Source organism: Dunckerocampus dactyliophorus, chromosome 8, assembly GCF_027744805.1.
Source record: "Dunckerocampus dactyliophorus isolate RoL2022-P2 chromosome 8, RoL_Ddac_1.1, whole genome shotgun sequence".
NCBI lineage: Eukaryota > Metazoa > Chordata > Actinopteri > Syngnathiformes > Syngnathidae > Dunckerocampus > Dunckerocampus dactyliophorus.
This window is the reverse complement of record NC_072826.1, coordinates 1,978,428-2,002,445: the sequence shown is the minus strand read 5'-3', so window position 1 is coordinate 2,002,445 and position 24,018 is coordinate 1,978,428. Positions and strand designations below refer to the sequence as shown.

At 42.6% G+C, this 24,018-nt stretch overlaps 1 protein-coding gene across 2 annotated transcripts in view; it reads right to left on the bottom strand.

The window, feature by feature from the left end:
• LOC129185881 (transcription factor SOX-13-like) overlaps positions 1 to 24,018 on the bottom strand; it is a 41,639-nt gene that overhangs the window by 16,616 nt on the left and 1,005 nt on the right. For both annotated transcript variants that reach the window (XM_054783492.1, XM_054783493.1), the window contains exons 2-3: positions 2,307 to 2,527; positions 1,413 to 1,515 (exon numbers count right to left, since the gene is read on the bottom strand). In XM_054783492.1, the coding sequence (XP_054639467.1) occupies positions 1,413 to 1,515; positions 2,307 to 2,525 (322 nt within the window). In that variant the 5' untranslated portion in view covers positions 2,526 to 2,527. The remainder of the gene's footprint in view (positions 1 to 1,412; positions 1,516 to 2,306; positions 2,528 to 24,018) is intronic.

The following is a 24,018-nucleotide window of genomic DNA, read 5'->3' as shown; positions in this document are numbered from 1 at the left end:
TACCCCTAATCAGAATAATAAAGATGAAAGTGGCATCTCCGTGTGAAGCTTGAAACGCCACGGGGCACGCCCCATTTGAAACCCTTTCTTAAGTTTAGGATCAATAAATTGGAGGCTAACTAGTTAGCTTGGTAGCATACTATGTTTAAGGCGGCGCTCATCCGCGCATTAGCAATGTGGTGTAAACAGAGTAACAGGACTGCAAAGGTGACTATAGGCGTGTTATTTCATGTTTACAAGGCTCGATTAATGGCAAAAATTGTATTTAGAAAGTCGTAAACAGGGTTTCTATTCTGTAACTACGAAAATGTTCAATCTATTGATATTGAATCCTACTTCGTGGAAATGTACTTATCATGGTCGGGTTTGGAACCAATTAACGGCGATGAGGAAGTTATGTGTGATGTTCAGGGTTCTGTGCGTGTGCGGCGCTGCATGCTACGCATGTTCGCTCATATTCTTCTAGCTACATTTGCTGGTATTCTTTTGGCGTGGTTTCATATTAACGCAAACAGCTCTGGCATTGGAACTGTAGCAATATCTGCAGATGTCCACATCGGGATCACATCGGAAGTGGACCAAATGTGGCCACTATCTATTCTTAAAGAGTAAAAGTGTTAAAAACCCAGTCTTTGCCTGGAAGTTGGACGTAAGAAACACTCAACAACAAAGAACACAATGGGTTTTGGATTTGGTATGAAAAGTGTAGCATGTCGAATAAAATCCACCTGACACTGAACGACTCGTAAGCCTCTCTGCTTTTTGAAATGGCTTTAAAGTTTTGAAGAAAGCATACAAAGCGTAGAAGGTCAGAGGTTTGTCTGTGAAAAGATCAATTTTGGGTAGAAAATAACAGCAAGCAAGCAGAGAAAGCATTTGAGTGTAGGCTGGTGAAAGATTTGTTGGGAGAAAATACTTTGAGACTTGTACCATATCCACGTTTGATGAACGGACCAACACTGGCAGAATGTATAAATCATTCAAAAGACAATCTTTGTCGAATTCATTTAAACAGAAACAGGTCCAGAAGGATGGAGGGGGGTGCACGTTTACACCTACAGTCACTCTGGCAGTGTGAAGCTGAGCCATGTGAACCACTACATCGCCAGTAACAAACGTACAAACGTCAAATACTGACAGCGCATTCAATACCAAAGACGTGTTTATATGTTTTTAGAAAACAACAACGCCCGATCCCTACAACGGATTTGTACGTGGTGGTGCAACTCTCCACTAATGCATGAACATTTCAGAGCACGTTTAAGCCATAAAAACGGCCACAAGGTGGCAGAAGTGCGTTAGATAAGAGCTCGGCAGGGATCGTGTTAACGACAACTCACACGTGACAGGAAGGAGGAAGTGAGAGAAGTCATAGGAAGTCTGCACATGCAGTGAATGACATTTTGACAGACCTTCCTTCGAATTGGCCGGTGCTTTGGAAGGATCCTGGATCTTGGTCTCCTTGAGCATCCCTGGGCTTGGTACGTGTGGCAACTCCTTACCTGGAGAGCTCTCCTGTCAAGACATACAAATCATCAACAAACGCACGTCTCAGTACACACGTCCTCGGTTTACGCACCGCCATGAATTCATGAAGAAATTGGTTTCCAGCTGAAGCGGTTGATTTGGTAAATGCAAGACTATTTCTGCGGTACACTGATGGCAGTGCGCCAAGGAAAAGGAAAGCCACTGCCACGGAAGTGACAGCAGACATTGCAAAAATGGCCAGAAAGGGGAGAAATGCAGCTTGCCCGGTTCAAGGTGCTCTTTCATATCCTTGAACATGTCAAAGGATCTACCCCTAAGAAAACAGTGATAACGAATGTCTTTTTATTACATTTTCATTTCATTCTTGTACTTCATCTTTTTTATTGCTGAATTTGATATATCCTTTACGTGTTCTGGAAGACGCAAGTTTTATTTAAATGGTTTACTTTCTGTGATTATATCTACTGTATTGGGCAATAGGAGTGTCAAGGTGACGATAAGGCTGTTATTTCATGTCTAGAGGGCTCTAATAATGTTAAAAAACATATTTAGAAGGTCTTAAACAGGTTTTCTATGCACTAACTACAAAAATATTGAATTTTTGAATAAGGAATCCTACTTTGCGTAAACTCACTTCACTGGAAATAATGAACCACGATAAACGAGGGCATACTGTATTTGTCTTCATTTTGGAAGCAAAGAAATGACTTTCCTTGGGCGACAGCAACAATGAAAAGATCACCAATTTGAATCAGTATGAAGGAGAACATTCAGGTCGTATTCGGTGTGTTGCGCAACTCCGAGCGGCCGTCCCTTACCAAAGGAGAGCAGGAGAGCGGTGGCGTAAGTTGACGAGCTACAAGTTGTTGATTCCCTGCCCAGTCATGAGTGGGAGACATCTTTAGAGCCGATGCGGTGTTGGTGATGAGTCCAGCCCCTCTGGTGATCTCCTCCTGCTCTACTTTGACACCAACACATGCCATGCCGACATCCACACCGGAGCGGAGGTGCAGCGCTGGAGGGCTGGGCTCAACCATTCCTTTGAGACAAACACAAAGCAATTAAGTGTCGTCGGGTGTGGCCATGTTTCAGATTCAGTTCTGATTTGGTGTTGACGGTTTATCTCTATATTTATATCACATCTCCTGGAGACAAGCAACGTGAAGCATGCGGACCACTATTTCCACTCACAAAGTCAAGGTCAAGGTTGACACTTGAATATTTCCTGTGATTAGTTTGTTATTGAAAGTTTGTTCACTTCCTGTGTCACCATTTTCTAATTACAGAGGGAAAGATAGGGAATGTATAGCAATGGGTACGCTGTGTGTGTGTGTGTGTGTGTGTGTGTGTGTGTGTGTTTATATTCCCCAGCTCTGCAACAAGGAGAAAGAAAAGCACATCAGACAGCAGAACAAAACAAACACAACACAAAGGGCAAAAAAGTGCACATATATAAAGAGGCAGGAAAAAAAGGCATTGTTGGAGCCGGGGAACAAAGGAAGCCGGGACAATGGGGGAGAGACTGACAAAAGCCGCCGGCCGCAGGAAACAAGGCGAATAACAATGCCAACGGAATGTGCCGACCAACTCAGGAACACGGTGAAAAAATGCGAAGCGCCACCATTCTGCGTAAAGCATAATAATGATTACGGCCGCACCCCCCCTTTCTGAAAAAGGCCATCTGCCTGCCAGGGTCCAAGGTTCCACACCTGTGTGGTATATTAGGTGGGTGTACAACTTGCAAGATAAAATACAGGTACTTGTCTCAGGTTCTCTTCCATTGAACACTTCTAATTACGTTCGTTCTCTGAAGGCAGTAGTTTTGTTTCCTTGACACCCACCATCTCACTGAATGGTTGGTCTAATGAAGTCATTTCAACCAAAGGATTAACTTCTGTTAGAGCCTTCACAGAGCAAATCACAGCTCTTGAAGTATAAACTTCCACCGGAGCATTTTCCAAGTTTTTCATTCCGGATCTGATCCGGAGACTTTACTGATCCCCAGCGACTTTGGCTTTGTTAAAAACGACCAGCGTTGTGCTTGGCAACTCTCTTTTGCCACTCTATGGTTTCTTTCCCCAACGAGCAGCGGCAGCTGCGGGGCTTCTCCCCCCGTCACGATCACTCACCCTTGAATGGCCAGCAGCCGCCACTGATCGCTGGGTAAAAGTGAGGTTAAATGTTCATGTGTCCTCGTCATTCATCAGTTATATGCATTTCTAGTTGTTTTTCTGCATGGAAAAGCTATAATTGGACAATTAGAAAAAAGTGTTTTGTGTTAACATTTTTGGGTGTTCGGTGTCTGGTTGAATTTGCAATATTTCTTATGGGAAAAAGTGATGCGGTGAGAGTATGTTTCGCTTTGAGTCGTCCCTTCTGGAACGGATTAATACAGATTTTTGCTATTTGCGAGGTTGCGTTCCAATACCTCTCGCGAATAGCAGGCTTCTCCTGCTGTGGTGTGGTGGGGCGGGCAGCACGCAAAGTGTTAAGTTATTCCTGGGTCTCCCAATCCGAAGTTCCAGAGGCTCAAGTGCAGAGCTGCACTCACACGCCATCTGATAGGTTGTCTCTGTGTGTCACCCAATGCAGCGGTACGCACAGAAGTTTTGTGGCCTACAGGGCGGGCTGACGGCCAGGAACGTGTCAAGGTACGGTATGTGTGTTTTAAACAATGCCGCTAGTGTCTTAGCGACAACAATGTAAGTCAGACAATGTTACTTCTAGTTAAAGACACACTTAGCCTATCAGCAGCTGACAGCAGCCAGGAGGAACCTGATCTTTACTTAGCATGTCTGCACATGTCAGTATTTGAATAGCATTGCCGTCTTATATCGGACCTCCCACCTGTTGACCACCTAAAGTTGAGTTCTCACAGACTATCACCACAGGCTTCTAAGAGAACTCCACACAACAAAGCCTGCTGACATAAATCAGACACGTCCAGCTATTTACAGCACGACTGACGTGGATGTGCAGTCAAGCCCCGCTCATTCGCGATTCAGCATTCACGGCCCCGCGAATTCACAACTTTTAGGTCCAAACTTTCTTAGGCCATTTTCCCTGGAAACACATGTCATTCTCCCAAGGCTTTTTTATGAATAAAAACAGATCAAATGCACAGCATACAATTGTACTGTGAAAAAAATCCCACATTTTTATGTTTATCGTCAAGTGTTGAGATTTTGCACTTTGTTCGGTGGTCCTTCAACGCACCGTATTTATTATGAGCTGTAAAAGTGCAACATAGACACATATTTACAGTGGTGTGAAAAAGTGTTTGCCCACTTCCTGATTTCTTTTTTTTTTGCATGTTTGTCACACTTACATGTTTCACATCATCAAACAAATTTCAGTATTAGCCAATGACAACACAACTCAACACAAAATGCACTTTTCAAATGAAACATTTTGTTATTAAGGGAGAAAAAAATCCCAACCTACATGGTCCTGTGTGGAAAAGTGAAAAATTCCTCCACAGACTCATTGCAAGTCATCGCAAACGCTTGATGGCAGTTGTTGCTGCTAAGGGGGGGCCCAACCAGTTAATTGGTTTAGGGGGCAAATCACTTATATACACACACCTGTATATAAACCTGCATACATTTTGCAGTGTTCAATCACCGCCACATAAAAAAAACATAAGATAACTGTACAATGTTATGTTGATGAAAAATGGTGGCAAATTAAACCTTGCACTCACAAAACATTCATATCAACGATAACAACGGTGATGAGGACGCCACATGATTTGTACATATTAATAAATAATTAACTCAACGTTTTATTCACGTGGAATAACACGGCAGCTTAGATTCTTGCTTTGTAGGCGTTCATGGCACTTCCCACGCTAATTAACGCGTGCGATGGCAGTGGACACGAAAGGCAACGATTGTTATTGGATTTCCAAAGTTCCTGTATTCCGTCAGTATTATCTGTGCAGCAGAAATTGTGTGTGTGTTTTGCAATAATAATAATAATAATAATAATAATAATAATAATAATAATAATAAACTTCATATTACAGCCACGTAATAAAACCATCATATTCCTGTTAGGTTTTTGTGTCCTTGTTTTTTCCAATATCCAGGATGAAATCATCAATCGAGAAAAGAGCAAACATCACCTGAGACTGATTTGATCATTACCACCCTTCAATCACAACCAGAGAATTTCCATTTCACCTCCAACTAACAATGTCAACTTCTACACTGAACAGAAGATCCTTGAAAAGACCTCCGCCGGTTCAGACAATGTGTCTTATACGTCTTCAGCATGCATAAGCAGGTCAAAGTACAAACATCACTGGCAAAAAAGGCAAACAAAAGGCAGCGGTGCAAAAAGAGATTACCAAAGCACTGCGAGGCAAACAAGCAACAACAGCGAAGAAGAAGATACAGGAGATGCAGCGGGGAGCATCGAGGAAAAAAAAAAGTTACCCAAGACAATTGGAAGGAAAACAAATGAACCAGCGACCCCATGCTGCTGCCTCTCTGTGCTAAAAAGCCCTGCTGATTAGCATTTGGCAACAGGTGCATTGCGCTGCTCTGCCAAACCACGGTAAACGGGAACCGTAACAAAATAAAAGCACAGAACCGAAAACAAAGATCAAAACAACAGCCCAAACGATCATGCAGAACATCACAATGACAGTATGACACTTTGACATAAAATGGCTCGTATAAACGCCGTGTTGCCAAGAAACAGACATACCTGTCATTTGAAAAGTAGGAGGATCAGAAGAAAAAGCATCAAGTGCATTGGGAGGACTGAACTTCAACATAATCATTGAATGACTTCCTTTACTACGACTGCAGACTGAGAACTACTGAGGTGGGATGAGAAACAGAAATCAGTGCTTTTCTTTGAGCACAGAAAGCATCCTCTCATGTCACAAAAACACTTTACAAGCTACAAGCTCAAACACGCCAAACCTACATTTTTTCTTTTTCTTCCAGCTGGGAATCGGCAATGGGACTCTATTCAGTTGTCCTCTCTTTCTTTCGCTTTTATGTCTTTCTTGCAGTGTTTTTCCCCACCCAGCATGAGCAACTTGTTGGAATTACATCGTCTGCTCTTGAGTGCCTGAGGCAGAAAAGCACAACAGAGAGCCGGAGGGCCGAGCACCAGGAAAGTTGATGTTGTTTTCTAAATCTAAATATGTTTACCTGCTCGTCAAATGAAATCACTCTTATTGCCAAGAATGCACAAAGAGAAAAGGAATTTTAAAAGCAGACATTCTGACTACCAAACATGACTGGCAGACTCTAATCAGTCTCCCGAGGATTTTGCGCGTCTTTTTTTGGAGTTCCCAGATTTTGTAGCAGGAACCGAAAAGGGACAGGTCGTTTTTTTTATATATACAGTGGAACCTTGGTTAGCATCGTGACTTTGTTGCAAAAGGTCGGACTCTAATTGAAACCGACTCTAACCAAATCCGTTCTAAAAACCAGAAAATGTTAACACAAAACACGTATTTTTAGTTTTGATGTGCAGAAAACAATCCTAAACGCATATAAATACATACTGACCTTTACTTGTCACTTATACAGGAGGTACAAACTAAACTGTCACAAACAATCACCCGTCCATAGATATACAACATGACACCATACCAATACCATACAATATGACGGGGGGGTAGACGGGACAGGATGACTGGGTGATAAAAGGGGGAGAGGAAAGGGGAGAACAAGAGGAGAGGGGAGGAGAAAAAAAAGTAACTCCAAACTATGCTCCTATGGGGGAGTACAGTGTAGGACTAGAAAAAAAACCTGGCAACACAGGCACAAATAAGCACACTTTACAACATAAGAACTCAAAGACTTGCACTGAGGGAGGGTGAGAGGGAGGTGGAGGTGTTCCAATGCAGGCCGGCAGCCAGCCACTCGTCCACAGGCCTGAGCCCTGTACCCCCCTGCCTGTCAGCACTGGATGGATGAAGCGGCGAAGGCGTGGGATGGGTGAAGGGGTGAGTGTAGCATACAGTATGTGCATGTGCATGTGCATGAGTGTCCTTGGATGCGTGTGTGTGTGCATAAGCCTGAGAGTTGCTCCATCTAGCATTAAGAAAGGGATAAATGAACACTTAAGGTTACTTTTACCTTCATTGAAGATGTGATTTTTGTTGTGACTTGTTGTTGTTCCCAAAGACACGATGTGGCAGCTTGGCACCACACGGACACCACCGTCCTGTTTTGCCATGAGTTATTTCTTGAATTCAATAGTGTTTCCCACCTCAATAACCCAAAATAGAGTCAAAGAAAGCTGGTGAGAAACACTCTTGAATTCAACAATAACTCATGACAAAACAGGAAGGTGGTGTCTTGCTGCCACGTCATGTCTTTGGGAACGGTAGTCTTCAATGAAGGTAAAGTTCCCATAATGCTTACAGTGCCGTACTAGGAGGTAGGTCTGAATTAGACCCTACTTTTGCAATTTTTAGAAGTCATACGCAGCGATCGTGTTTTAAATCTGACAAATCCTAAGTAACTTTGATCAAATGTAGAATTACTACAGCTTCTGCTTGGACATGAAAACAGCAACAGCTGTTGAACTCGGGAAAAAACCCCCCAAAAAACAGCCACACGTTGCGAGCGAGTTACGCTGGGAATGCTGGGTGCAGGTAGGATTGTAAGGTTTATAGTGCGCGTAAAGCACTTAATGCACGCTTCCAATCCTCCCTCCCGCACTGCCACTTCCATATTACGTGTATTATCATGCACAGTAGTTGTGCCACAAACCTCTGGCCGCACTCTTCCAGTGAGACCGATTTTCTCTAAATGACAATTATTGTCGTGTTTTAATCTTGTGACACCCCTAATTTTTAATACTGCACAAAAACGAAAAAAATAAATATTTTAATGCCTAGCGACTGTACTATACTGCGGATAGATGTCGCCTTTTTCCCCCCTTCATTATGTCTCAAGGCTGAGGAAGACTCTTCTGATTGCAATGTGTCAAAGGCAAGGAAAGTGAAAGTGAAAATTGACGTGGAATTAAACATCTTCAAAAGCTCAGGAAGTGGAGAAACGCCAGTCAACCATGGCTGCATGCCTGGTCCAAGACGCTCAAACATGGCGACCATCATCAAGGATGTACTGTGTATGGTATCTCTGAACCTGTGAAAGGATCTCTTCCTATGAAATGGACAGTGATAACTAAGCAGACTTCCTCCCAATAAGCCTGTCTCTCCCTCCCTTGCAACGCGCCTTCTAATGTGTAAGCCATCCACAAGGATGTTCTCTCACTCCCAGTTGTTCCTTCATGTATTTTGTGTGCAGTCAGTGACTTACGTCTTAATTTCGGTAGAAGTTCCGATTTACACCAAAACTCAACTTACGTTGCCGTCGTAGGAACAAAACTGGGACTCGGACCGCCGACCTCCTGTATAATATTTGTCGACATAATGACAACACATTATGTACTTTGAGTCCCGAGGAGGAATTCAATTCCTAATTTGGGTCTTGGGAAACCACCATCAGAACCCTTTGATATTACAATTACAGTCTCTCATCCCACATCAGTTACCTGTGACGTAAAACTCTTAGACACACAAGAACCGGTGCAGTCATGTTACGAAGCCAAACCCGCGTGTTCACAGAAGGTGTAGGAGCATTGAAAAGAGTTTACAGGTCTTTGTTGCTGTGCCAGCTTCTGGCCGTCTGCCCGACGACCGGCTTGTGCCGATCCCAGCACAGAACCAAAATACTTCACGGAAAGAAACCACCGTGTCACCGCCACATGTCTTTTGAAATTCTCATCTGAATTAACATATTTCCTCTTTCATAGAAGACTGTCGAGAGATGCTAGGAATCTGCCTCGGGAAAGTCTATACTGTAGTTAACGACGTCTTAGATGCACTCGATACTTAGAAGTAATTAACAAAGTCAAGGCTGCCTTGGAACACTTGAAACAACCACATTTTACATTTCTGCAAACAGTCAATTCGTTTTTATATTTGTGGGAAAACCCAGCCATTTGTGGTTGTTCTCTCTAAAAATAGGCCTTTTCTTTCTTTTGTTTTTGGCAGAAAACCCATCTCATTTACTTACATACTTTTATATGTACGATATTAGGTGTCACGAGACGCTCGAGACGAGACAATGCACTCAACTGAGATGAGACGAGATTTGAACATTGCTTTTAAAAAAAGTACAATGAAAAAATACCAAACATTTGACAATATATTGCAATCTACTAATTTTATTTCTATTATGTTGTACTCTTCTGCACTCTGTGTGTATGCTATCAGCAAGGATACCGTATGACTGACTCTATGAACCCGTTCATGCCGTTGTTCTATGGAACAAACACGCCAAGGTGCTGTAACCAATGCACAGAGTGAACTCGCTTCCTCTCTGTTTGGAGCCGAGAGACGAGGAAATCGACACGTGCACATGGCAATATATTGAGGCCGGCAAAATGATCAAATTGATTTTAATTGATTGTGTGATGAATTAATTCATTTATTATCGCTCCAGGCCGAGTGGCCGCACGGCATTTTTTTTCTGAACGAGAAAGTTTTAATCTCCCAAGATTGGCGACGTGAGATCTTGTGACCCCCCCTCGTGATCATAAAGCTTAAAAGGTCAGCATAATAATACAGCATCTCTCGCTCACACTGCGATCAGCACAAACACAAGGCACACACGCTACCTTGCCCTTCTTGCCGGTGGCGCCACATCCTCAAGAGCACCAGAAACAAGTCATGACGCTACGGCACCTAGACGCAGCCAGCAGCGTAAAACAGGCTTTATGGGTGTGCCAAAAATGTACTTTGCAGGGATCTACTGTAGTCTTGCAATAAAGATGATTGCATCATCACTCCACCGTGACATTTCTGTTGGCACAATATTGCAATAATGTCCTATTGCAGGTTACTCCGCGATTCTAACCTCAAACAGGCTTCAGCATGTTGCTGAAGATCATCTTCACGGTAGACCACTTTGAAAATAGACGCTATTGATGTGACATTTTGGGGGGAAATGCATTTTTCAACAGTTGACACACGCACACGAGTGCCAGACAGTACAGCAGACAGAGTGTTGAATTGACAAAAAAGGACTAGTTGAGTTCTGACTTCGTTCTGAGGGGATGCCTTTTACCATGAACGTAGTAGTAGCTGAGTAGGATACAGATATCATAGTTTTCATAGACAGCTTTCAGGTGTTCAGCTGGGAACTTCACCAAATGATACCAGCAAAACTACTGTGGCCTACTTTTGAATACTGGAGATTTAGGCAGCGATGCGGACTCTGCATCGGTCAGTCGTGGTGAAGAGAGAGCTGAGCTGAAAGGCAAAGCTCTCAATGTACTTGTCGATCTACGTTCCTACCCGCACCTACGGTCATGAGCTTTGGGTAGTGACCGAAAGGACCAGATCGCGGGTACAAGCGGCCGAAATGTGTTTTCTCCATAGAGTGGCTGGGCTGGGAATTGGCCAACGTGGAATCTCGCGGAAATTGACGTAATGTGGGGCCCTATGACTTCCGTGCGGAATCGCGGACGGAATCGGGGAATTGACCAATAAAACGGAATCTACTGTTAAACATGGAAATGGACAGTGTGAATGAAATGCTGTAACCGTGAGGAGGAGGAACGTTAGTGTGGGGAAATATTTCCCCAGCGGACCGTTGATTCATAGCGGCATGTCCTCGCAAACACTAACCAGGCCCCCTCCTGAACTAAACATGCAGAGTTGGCAACCTGAAACACCGGCGACGTCGACAAAAAAAACGTTGAAACTCCCGTCACCAATAGCCAATGGAAGATGGCCCGTCTAATAGTGGTCATAAAATACGGGGGTCATTAAAAATGTGTGTTTTACCACTTGTTCATGCAAACGAGCGTTTTGCGGTGCCCGCTGGCGCCACGCAAGTTCTGAGTGAAACAAAAATGAGAGGCACGTTGCTCTCAGCTCGTCTTAACCGTCATCAGACATTCTCAACACACACAACACACTTCTGGCCTTCAAAGTAAGAGCGTTTTTTTGCCACATACTGTCTAATTGTGTAAACAAAATAACGGTGTCATAACGGTGTCTTTGATTAATGACGCAACTGGAATTGCATCGGTGGCTACGTCTTCTTCAACTGCAAGCACGAGCATTACAGTTTGTTGAGAGCTCGTGTGCAGAGGCTGGCATTTTATGAGAAAAGTTTCTGAAATACTGGGAAAAACTGGCCAATGACGTATTGCATCAATAAATGTAAGGATTTTGCATTTCATTAACAGACATTTTATTTAGTGTCATGAAAGTACACACCCTATCCAGGTAAAATACGTGTAAAAGGTAAAAATGAATGAATTAAAACGGGCCCTAGAGCCCTAAGAGTCGTGTCCCAATTGCTTAAGATTACCAAAGGATTTCTATTTGAAAGGCCAAAACTTAAAAATGATTACATATTAAGGATTATTTGACAAAATGGTCACAGCCTATTTCCTGCCGTGATGCATCCGGAACATCATTTTATATTTTACAGTTGGAACATCGCAATTGTTTGCCAATTCATTTACTGAATTAAAACAATTTTGGGAGCAGCACGGGCCGCACGGTGGTCTAGTGGTTAGCACCTTGGCCAACACAGTAACAGCCTGGAGATCGGGAAGACCTGGGTTTGATTCTCCCTTGGGCATTTCTGTGTGGAGTTTGCATGTTCTCCCCGTGTGCGTGTGGGTTTTCTCCGGGTACTCCGGCTTCCTCCCACATTCCAAAAACATGCAGGTGAGGTTAATTGGCGACTCTAAATTGTCCATAGGTATGAATGTGAGTGTGAATGCTTGTTTGTCTATATGTGCCCTGCCATTGGCTGGCGACCAGTCCGGGGTGTACCCCGCCTGTCACCCGAAGTCAGCTGGGATAGGCTCCAGCATGCCGCCGCGACCCTAATGAGACGAAGCGGTATAGAAAATGGATGGATGGATGGGAGCAGCACTGCAACCCCACTTTGTCTCATTTTCACCAATAACGCGTAAGTCTGATGTATCGTGCCTACTGTCACGTGTCTAACCTGCCGTGCATGTTTTTGGACTTTGAGAGCTATTTGTGACAGCTGCTTTGTAAACTAAATATTAGACAGAGGTTTAGACACACACACACACACACACGTACACACAAGAACAGACACACACTGTTTGGAACAAAGCCTCCTTGCGTTACTGCCTGGGCCTCATTAGAGAATGAGCTCTCCGCTCCGGAGACACAAAAGCCCCACTCTCTTCTCCCTTCCTTTCCCTCTCTTCTTCTGTTCTCCCAGCCTTTTGATGTCAAGGGTACTGAACCATAGTGCACAGTCCGAAGAATAAACTCATCAGGAGTAGACGCTCGCTCTCCAAATTCCCCTCCACCGATTCTGCTCAACAAACCTTACAAGGGTGTTGTGCGTTTGCTGCTCCGTGGATGGGTGTGATGGAGGCATCGTAAGGACCATATACTGCAATCCCTCTTCCCCATTAGCTTCAGGGGTTGGTTCATTTGGTTAGTCCCGATTCCATGTTGTGAGATTATTTGCCCCAAGGGAATGACATTTGAGTGACGGACAGTTGACCTGACCAACGTCTACTTGTTGTACGTTGTGTTTGTTTTAGGTTGGGGGCCATTATGGGGGCTCAACCAACCCAGGCTTTGTGCTCAGGATGCAACTCAGCAAAACATCATAAATTCCCCAAAACAGAACTGGACGGTAGTTCGACGCTGGTTATCAACTTGCTTTGTCAAGTCGGGTTTTCGGCTCTGCGCCAAGTGCGCGTTCACGTGAAAGGGGCCGTTTGACGCCATATTATTCCAGCCGGTGTGTTTTATACAAGACGAGCACGTAATCATTACGCGGATTATGATTACGACTGCTGAAAGCAACACTGTCGCCAGGGAGGCCCGTGAATGCGCAAGTTAACACCGATGTGTTCCACTAAGTACACCCCACGAGTCTTTTCGTTTATCAACGCTCAGCATTGCACTTCGACATACTGACACTTTTCCATTTAAAAAATAAATACATTGGAGCAACAACTTTGCTTTTTCACGTTACATTTTCATGGAATATTTTCAAATGCTGTAGCTTGTTGTGACCACTAGATGGCAGTGTTTAGACTGGGACGTGTTTTTGTTTTTTTTTCCTTGTTATTTCAGTTGATTGATGCCTCACAGTGTTTATTCCTCCAGCAAATACAGTAAGAGAAGAAGGCTAACGGGCTGAGTACTCACGCAAGAACCCGTGTAACACCGACATCCGCTAGCATGGTTTCACATCGCCTTTGGTTCCTGGTGCTCGCCTCAAAAAGCCAGCATCTATTTCGCTTCTAGATGGATAATGCCATCACAGAATGATCTTTTTTTTCCTTTTTTTTTTACTCCACGTCCCGAACAGTGGCTCTTTCATAGCCGATTTGAAGCTGAAAGCCTGGACATAACCTGGACGGGACCAGGTTATGAGTTTAGCCTAAGTTACCATGGTGATGCAGCGGAATGCCCACCTTTGTGTTGAACTGTTTTAAAAAATATATATATATATATATATGTTGAATAAACCAAAAATTGCATAAAAGCAAACATTATCCCGTCTCATGTTGATAGGAGTACTAAAAACGTTGATCTTCCAAAAGGTACACTTGTTATAGATAAAAACGTCCATCTGCGATTAATTGCAAGTTAACTAATATGATGAAATTAATCCCGATTAAATATTTTAATCAACTGACAGCCCTGCATGAGGTGAAACTGACACGTTTCCATGATATATCGTATAGAATCACGAGAGAAGTCAACAAAGTTGCATGTCTTCCCCCCCCCCGCCCCTAAAGAAGATGTTTAAATAGGCTGATAGCTCGAGGCCCCCCCACTCGGGCTTTAGTTATGTCTCTCTACGTCTTCTTTTCAGAAGCTCATCTTAAAAAGCAGCCATCTTTCTTTTCATGCCTGCGTCTCAACCCCCCCTCTCACCTAAAAAGGTCGTCCATTGTGATGGCTAGCGAGAGGCTGCTGTGGCATTTATAGAAGGCTGGAGGAGGGGAGAAGACAAAACGCACTCCCAATAAAGACAGAAGAGAAAGGGAAGAAAATATGTGTATGAAGGCCACTTTTTTTTTTTTTTTTTTTTTTTTTTTTTTGCTTCCTCCACAAAGTGCCCTTAACCCCCCGCCCTTTCCACGCTCTGCTCCTTCAGGGTAACACAGACAAAAGAAGCCCAACTCTCACAATGTGCTCTCTTCCTTTAGCCCGGCACACTTTATGTCCTCGGTGCATTCACTGGTTCTACCGGAGAGCCCCCACGTGTGCATGCGGCGTTCCAAATAAGGGTGGCGGGGGTCTATGTTTGCTGAGGATCGTATAGTGCAAGGGGCCAGGGCTCTGAGGTGTTACTATAGCAACGCCTTTGAGAACAACAGGTGATTCTACTGGGGGCCTGTTCTCCTCCACAGTGAGAAACTACAGGAGGCCATTAGTCTTTGTGTGGGGGTTTATAGAAGTACGTATGCCACAAACAACTTAGTGCCACAGGTCTTAACCAGCTCCAATCACACCGAGATCATGTCTGAAGTTGCCGGCTGACCGCCTTAATCACACACTCCCCGCTTTGCACACACGTCCTGCCCTAGACGCGCTCACTCGCTAACGTTCGTAGTCGTCACGCAAGCGTAAAAAGAAGCAAAACACTGTTGACTACAGCTGCAACGATTAACAACTATTTTGGTATTGGATTCATCTTTTCCTCTGATTTCTATGGAAGCCCGTTTCCGCCACTGAAAGAAACAAAAATATTCCAATAGTAAATCAGAACTATGATTGAAATTCTAAATTATGACATAAAAAGTCAGAATTATGAGATAAGAAAGTCAAAATGATGAGACAAAAAGTCACAATTACGAAATAGAAAGCCATAAAAAGTCATAATGAGATAAAAAGTCATAATTATGAGATTAAAAAGTCAAAATTCCAAGATAAAAAGTATCGCTGTTTTCATAGAAAGCAAACTTAGATACAGTTTTGCTACAGGTAAGGCACATGTCTCAGCTGCTGGACTGTCAACTTTTGGACCATATTTTCCGTGAAAATTAAACTTCAAGTTCTTCAGTCCCAAGTGTCCACTATGAGCAAACCGGACTTGGTTCTCCAGCACTTGTGCGTACAGAAAGCCCATCTCCTGGACCTCGGCGGACTGGCTGTGTATTTAGTGTGTCACTCAATGGCATGTAAAATAATACACAATTAGCAACAAACACTATCATCTTTGCAAAGTCAGAACATCCACCTCTCCAGAATAATGGCTCGAGAGAGATTGTGCACGTGTCCAGAATGCCGTGGCCGCTTGGGATGTAAAGCACATAAACCTGCGCAGACATGTCTCTAATACAAATAAAGGGATGAGCATTATGAGTAAAGTGGGAAAAACGAACACAGCTAGCTCCCAGCAAAAGCTTCCCTTTCAACGTTGTGTTTAACGAAACACACCTTAGTCCTGTAGGAGCTTGTATTCAGAGGACGCACACCTTCATACCGCATTAACCTTCAGCACAATCACGCAGACGGAGTAGAAAAAACATGCCCGTTTTGTCCGGGGATTAGAAAGTGTTGAAAAGTGTGAAAAAGCAGTTAAAAATGACGATGTTAAAGTTGGAACTTTCTCCACCAGGTTGATTCATCTTAACGGGTCTGGGTTGTGTCGGGTGTTATGGGTGACGCATCCCAATGCAAACGAGGCAAATGAAGAACCCTTGCCAACATGAAAGAGGGTTGCTGAATGTCCTGTGGAACAGAAAAAACAGCACTTTTGTTACGTGACTGTGTGTATGCGTATTTTTAGTGTTACTGTTGTGTTGTCGTTTGTTATTAGTTTCTTAAATTGGAACACCAAGACTGCCTCACTTCCGTCCCCACCCTGTGATGGTATCATGAATATCGATATCAATAAGATGGTTATCAAAATTGACGTAGTATCAGTAGTGGAGGGCGTTGATGATCAAGTGGTTGACTGCCTCACTTCTGTTCCCACTCAGTGATGGTATCATAAATATCGATATTGACAGGATCGATGTAAAAGTACTGTGGTATCAGCATTGGTGGCCACTGATGATCACTGACTTCCATCCCCATTGAGTGACGATATCATAAATATCACTATCAATAGAATGATATCGAAAGTACTGTAGTATCAGTATTGGATGGCACTGATGGTCAAGTGTTTGACTCACCTGACTTCCACCCCACTCAGTGACGATATCATTAATATCGATATCAATAGGATGATATTTAAAGTACTGTAGTATCAGTATTAGATGGCACTGATTGTCAAGTGGTTGACTGGCGAGACTTCCATCCCCATTGGGTGATGATATCATAATATCGATATCAATAAGATGGATATCAAAAGTAGTATCAGTTTTGGATGGCACTGATGCTCAAGTGGTTAGCTTGCCTGACTTCCATCCTCACTCAGCGATGGTATCACGAATATCGACATCAATAGGATCAATACCAAAGGTAGTGTACAAGTAGTAGCAGTACAGGATCAATACTAGCATGGTGAAATCTAGTTTTCAGTTCTCTTCTGTGTTTACTTCAACAAATACGCGTGTTTGTTTCATGTTCATACTGTGTATGTACTTCATCTACTGTTTGCAAACACAAACTCACCCCAGGGAATATGTCCTTGCACACAGGAGCTCTTTGGGGGGCAAAAAGCCAAAGGATTTCAATGAGAGCCAAGAGTAGATTTTGCTTTTGTTCGGTTATTTTTGCACTATTGACTTTTTCGCACGTAAAGACGCTCCGCTACGAACATTTGAGGTATGAATATACGACATAAGAACAGACTGCCCCACGCCGCCTCACCCCCACAGCGTCTCGGCGGTGCACAGAGAGGGCGCGCAAGAGAGACACTAAGGAATAGTCAAACGATAACATCAGATAAACGACAAAATAACAACTTTCTGTGATAAAAGGTATCATAACTGGCCTGGTGTTGAGTTAGTTTGGAACACGCTTAACAACGTTACATTGATGCACATCACATGTTTACACATTCAACGGGTCCAAAAGGAGTAGTAGTATCAGTGGAAACAGAGCTTATTTATTCTTCTCCATGCCTCAGCAATTACTGATAGTTTGTTTGTTCACTTCCTGGACGGGGGGGATGAAGCAAAAAAATAAACCAAAAACAGCCCAAAGACCCATTCAGTCTCAGCCATGCTTTAGAAAGAGATGCATTTTAACAGCTTACTCTGACACCTTCAAGAGCTCTGCTGATAAAAATGTGAATGAGCAAAAGGTTCCGCAGTGTAGGGCAGTTTTAACACATGCACACGCGCGCGCACACATGCACACACACCTTTTTTGTGTTGCTTATGTTGGTATAGTTGTTTCGATATTCGATATATAGCTGTCACAAAAACAAAAAATATTTGTGTCAAAGTGAAAGTTACGCTTGAAATGTATCAAAGCTGCTTTTTGCCCTTTTCTAGTCAGGAACTGATATTTTCCTGAAACTTACCTATGTTCTACTGCTCATTACTCAGGAACGGAAAAAGGAGTGCAATGTTTCTTTTGGTAGGTTCCATGTTCCTATAGCCTTAGAACACAATATTCTGTGTGCCTTGAAAGATCAGTCAAAGTCGTCTAAAACGGCCGCTACTGAAGGGGTTGTCTTTTGAAAACACAGAGTGCAAAAGAATGTAATTTAGTCCAAATTAAATTAGTAAACTGCAATATATTGTCATATTTTTTCATTGTATTTTTCTTGAATGTAATGTTAAAATCTGGTCTCGTCCCCGTAGACCCGAACCGAGTGTCTCATGACACCCCTAATAAATAAAGAATAACAAATAAAGAATAAATCACTTCAAATCCATCAAACAGTGCATAGCTTTCAAAGCTATTAGCTGACTTCATTATTCAACCTGCACCACCTGAACCATGTTGTAGTCACTATGTATTCTTTACACTGTACTCTTTACTTGCGTATCTTGCTTGCTGCTGTAACAAGTGAATTTCCCCGCTGTGGGATAAATAAAGTACAAATACAATACAATAGCTTTCAAAGCTATTAGCTGACTTCATTATTCATGACAAAAACAATGTATGCACTTTGTGTTTGAAACTCAAAAGAGTCATTTTTAGACCGTATGACAAAACACGATGAAAGCGGAACGTATGTATTTAAAATAAATAAGTAACTGAATTCTTTCTAAATAAATAAAATGCAGTTGTCAGTGCAGTCTACTGTGCTTCATCCTGCAACTCAAGTCATAACACAGTCGATATTTCAAGCAAAATGCTAATAAATGCAATCACAACTTTATTATTTCCTAGTGGCAGGTCACACTTTTCCACAAACCTCCACAGAGTGACTTACAGTCATGGAAAAAATGATGAGACCACTCTTGTTTCTTCAGTTTACTGATCCATTTTAGTGGCTGGTACAACTAAAGGTACATTTGTTTGGACAAATACTGCATCATGATGATAACAAATAAAGCTCTAAGAGTTTAATTTGAGAACAACGTCCATGCTTTTCTTGATAATAACCAAAATCACTTAAGTTCTTACATGACTAGCTATAGCATTGTACTGCCAAAAAATGTAACTCTTATGAGCTATTTTTGTTGTCATTGTTATATTTGTCCACACAAAGATACCTTTAGTTGTATCGGGCATTAAAATGAAGAAACTGAAAAAACAAGGGTGGTCTCATCATTTTTTCCATGACGGTACGATATATATCCCATTACTTTATCCGCAAAGTGAGTTTAGACAAAGTGAAAGTCAAATATGCGCGCAAATTTGTTTCATTTAAATTCAAAAAGCCGCAAAAATAAATCAGTCAATTCTATTCTTGAAATAAATATAGAAAATACAAAATGTAATCATCAGTCTTCTTTATGACAAACCTTTAGCTATGCTCCAAGCCTCAGCTAATACCAAAAGCACAAAAGAACGAGACGTGAAATAAAATCTCCCGTTTAAGAGGACATTTTTAAATGTCAGCAGCGACTCAAAAATACTTTACTTGGAAAAAAAGTGAGTAAAACACCCTGATTATGTTTAGAAGTACAAATAAACTTGATTCTCAGTTTGTTCATTCAAAATTGGCCATCACTTCATCAAAATAAAATAATTTTAATATTTCATTTTGGCTAGCGCCTCTCAAAGTCTAGACAGCGTAATAATTACATCCTTATCGTTTATTTATCACACATCCTTCTTCCATCACACGTTCTGACACACTGACAGGTAGGGGAGCGAGTCCGAATGAGGCTCATTAGGGTCGTGGGGGTACGCCGGAGCCTCAGCTGACTTCGGGCCACAGGCGGGGTACACCCTGCACTGGTCGCCAGCCAATCACAGGGCACATTTCAAGCATAACTTTTTAAAAATGTTTTGCTTTTGTGAAAGCTAAAATATCTAAACAACTATACCAACATAAACAACGCCAAAAAAGGGTTGTTTTACATCAAAAATAACAATTTATTTACAAATATAACACCTTGAACTATTTACAATTTTCCCATTTGGAACTGAACTGCGTGTGTGCATGCACGCGCGCGCGTGTGTGTGTGTGTGCACGTGTAAAAATTTCCCCACAATGCGTCGCCTTCTGCAGGAGTCTAAGAATAATGATCATACTCCTAAAGAACGGCGTGATTTCTTCAACATGTAAGCACGCGGGCCTGAGCACGGTCTGTGTGTGCGTGCTCGTGAAAATATCATCCCAGTTAAACAATGAAAGGGTTGTCACTTTAACATTAGTCAGAGATGCGATAAAGCTGTCAAATGTCAGCTCGCTGGTCACTCAAGTCAGCCTCACGAGTTTCTAACCTTCACATTCCTCGTGGTTCTTTCAGGAGAGACAATGCAGTCCGTGGGTTTTATTTAAAGAGATCACAGGGCTTCCGCGAACAAGGCATTGTTCTGTTTGATTGGCTTGGCCTCACACCTCGCAAAAAGGACTGAAGGAGAGGTGGGGATACAAACACACACACACACACGCACACACAATTATACTCCTTTGTGGCGTTCTCTGTGGACTCTTGGTTCAATGGAATCCAGAGAACAATGTCCAAGGGACATAGGAGGTCAGGAGGAGAAATGTGGTACAAAAAAAAAAAAATAAAAAATTATATCGGACACAGAAACAAGCATCGTTTTGCCAAAAATAGCACATGGTCATATTTACAGTCGGCCCTCGCGGATCAAACATCGCTCCCTCACTCTATCGTGTTTTTTTTCAAGAAATAATTAATTAACTCATTCAAGGTATTTCAGGTATTTTTCAGTAGCGGCCATTTTAGACAATTTTGACTGATTTTTCAAGGCACACAGAATATTGTGTTCTATGGTTATATAAACACGGAACCTACCAAAAGAAACATTAGACTCCTGTTTTTCATCAGAAAAAAAACTTGGTTTCTACCCTTTTCCGTTCTTTAGTAATCAGCGGTAGAACATAGGTACGTTTCAGGAAAATATCAGTTCCCAACTAAAAGGGAACTGTGAAAAGCCTAACTTTCACTTTGACACATTTTGACAATATTTGTTGCTTTTGTGACAGCTCAAATATCTAAACGACACAAAAAAGGGTTGTTTTACATCAAAATAATTTATTTACAATAATAACACCATGAACTATTTACAATTTCACATTCGGAACTGAACTATGTGTGTGCATGTGTGTGCACGCGTGCATGTGCATGTAACCTTCTGCACGCTACACTCCTCCATGCTCTCTGAGTGTAAAAGTGACTATAGGGGTGTTATTTCATGTCTAGAGGGCTCTAAGACTGGTAAAAAAAAAAAAATCATACTTAGAATATCAAACAGGCTTTCTATGATCTGACTACAAAAATATTCCAGTTATTAATATTGGAATCCTACTTCGCGGAAACTCACGTATCACCATCGGGCCTGGAACCAATTAACTGTGATAAACGAGGGATGACTGTACTTTAAATAACAATGCAACTGACTTGGAAATGTTACACTGCTGTTACACTTCAGTGAGGTAAAAGGTGAGCTAACAAAACAGTCAACATTCTTCCTACGACTTGCTACTTCAAACACCCCAGTTAATTAAGCACATCAACCCACGGGCGTGTTTGGGTTGGGGGAGCAATTAGTCAGTCATCTTTCAACCAGAATGAACCCGCTCACCTGGGAAGACAAAGCTTCCTAAGAAAGAAAGAAAGGTGGCGGTGGGGTGGGGGCGGGCAGAGGTGAAGGGTGACATACCTACCGCTCCTTCGGTTATCATGTGTGCGTCTTGGAGTGCATCCGTGTGTGAGACCGACTGGTTATGGACAGACTTGTTTGACATTTTATTCTTCATTTTCATGGAGAGGACCCGAGAAAGAACGCGGTCGCAACAGGGCGTAAAGATGGCAGTGAAGAGCGAAGGACCGAGTAGATCGACGCAAACTGACAACTACAAGTGCTCTGTTTGTGACCCGCGCAGCACGTTTACCTGCACTAAAACAGTCAGATTCCCGAAATAGTTCTCCATTTGTCACACCTCTGTGTGAAGTCCCAGTACAAGCACGCTCTCTAATTGATTGGTGGGCCAAATGCTGTGTGCCTCCAATACACTAGGGGGCGATGATGGTCAATGTGAGAAAAGGCTGTCGGTAGCGTTTTAATGTGCGTTTAAAGGACATCTGCTTTGGTTCTTTGGTCCAATAACCATCAGACGGCATCTGTGAGAGAAGAAAAAAAGGCTTTGTCTCCTTCAAAGCTACAAAATTGCACGTTTGGAATTTGTAGGAGACCACCAAACATGGGCCATTGAAAGGTGGAAGAAAGTTTTATTCTCTGATGAGAAAAAATGTTAGCTTGTCAGTCCTGATGGCTTTCAACGCTACTGGCGTGACAAGGAGATCCCACCTGAGATGTTTTCCACATGGCACAGTGGAGGGGGCGCCATCATCATCCTTCAGTGGAACAATGGAGCTTCAGGTTGTGCAGGGGCGTCAAATGGCGGATGGCTATGTGGAGATGTTGCAGGGGCATTCCTCAAGACCGAAGGTCTTTGTCTGTGTGGTAATGATTGGCTTTTTCAACGGGACAACGCAGCAGTTCACAAAGGACTTCTTCCACAGGAATAAGCTCACTCTTTTGGACCGTCCTGTGTGTTCCCCTGATCTAAATCCAATGGAGAACATTTGGGGATGGATGGCAACATTCCTACCAGCCTCCTGGAAACACCGGCATCAAGCATGCCCAATTTTGGGGGTGATTAACAAGAATGGCGCAGCTACTCATTACTGACTTCTTTGCCTGAAAATGTTATTTCTATTTTTCAGGGTTTTTTGTTTTAGCTACGGCCTTAAACTTTTGATCAGCTGATGAACAGCCTATTTCACTTCAATGCTTGTTTGCAATAAATTGTTTACCAAAAATGTTTTTTGTCTTACTCTTCTTTTTGCATTTTGAAGCTCTACTTAGAACCTCTTAGTCTTTCTCTTTTCTGTGCGTTCTAAAGATATAAAAAGAGACAGCCAATGAATGCACGTAATGCATTCCGCCTGCAATGCCTCCAACAAGGTTTATGTTTTTATTTCCATGCTGTGAGCACGTAGTGACAGGCACATTCATGATAGCATGGAGTACTTACAGTATTTTGCCCTATTTTGGTCATTTTTAGGCATTACCGGAACTTCATATGATTTCACACAACAACACAGAAAGGAACGCCACACCTAGCGTTAACGTTTACGAACTCAAAAACAGAAACACAGCAGCAGCGGCAGCAGCTCCGATATGTAGCGTTACCTTTCCATAGCGGCCTGACGCGCCTGTAAGCGAGTGTGTGGTGAAGCTATTCGCTAGCCGGTGTGATGTGGCGAGGTGGCACTACGCCAGTAACGTAGTTCTTCGGCGTAACAACGTTAATAACAATACTAATAACAATGTCGCTGTAGCTTGGTTAGTATGCAGGTCACATTATGTAAATGGTGCCTTGTTGGAGCTTTTTGGAGCTTTTTTTCGAAGCCTTTGAAGGCAGAATAGGTGCGTCCCATTGCGTGCATTAATTAGCTGCCCTTTTTTATCCGTTTTTACATCTTTAGAACGCACGTAAAAGAGAAAGACGTGTGTTCATGTCTCACATATTTGATTGTGGATAATGGGCACCATTTTTTTTTTTAATGCAATTTTCAACAGTGCACAATGAAATTCTTGCCCTATTTCAACTTGCCTGTTACCTCTTACATACAAAGTTCACGGCTATATCGACCTTCAGGCTGTCTGAAATCCCACGAATGATCAAAGGACATCAATGACATGTCTTATCAAATAACACGGCGAGTTAACCTTGACCTTCACAACTTAGTCAACATCATCTGGCAACACCGCTTCAGGTGCAAAGCTGCCACCCTCGGGCTCATTCAGATGCAAAAACAAAGATGTGACAAGTTGGCGGATCAATCCAAATAGGATAAATGATACTGATACCACTATCAGACCAATGCTAGCGGGACGACATTGATATTTTCAGTTCCCTCCTAAGTGTACTTCCAGAAATATCCGTGTTTTGTTATGTTGTC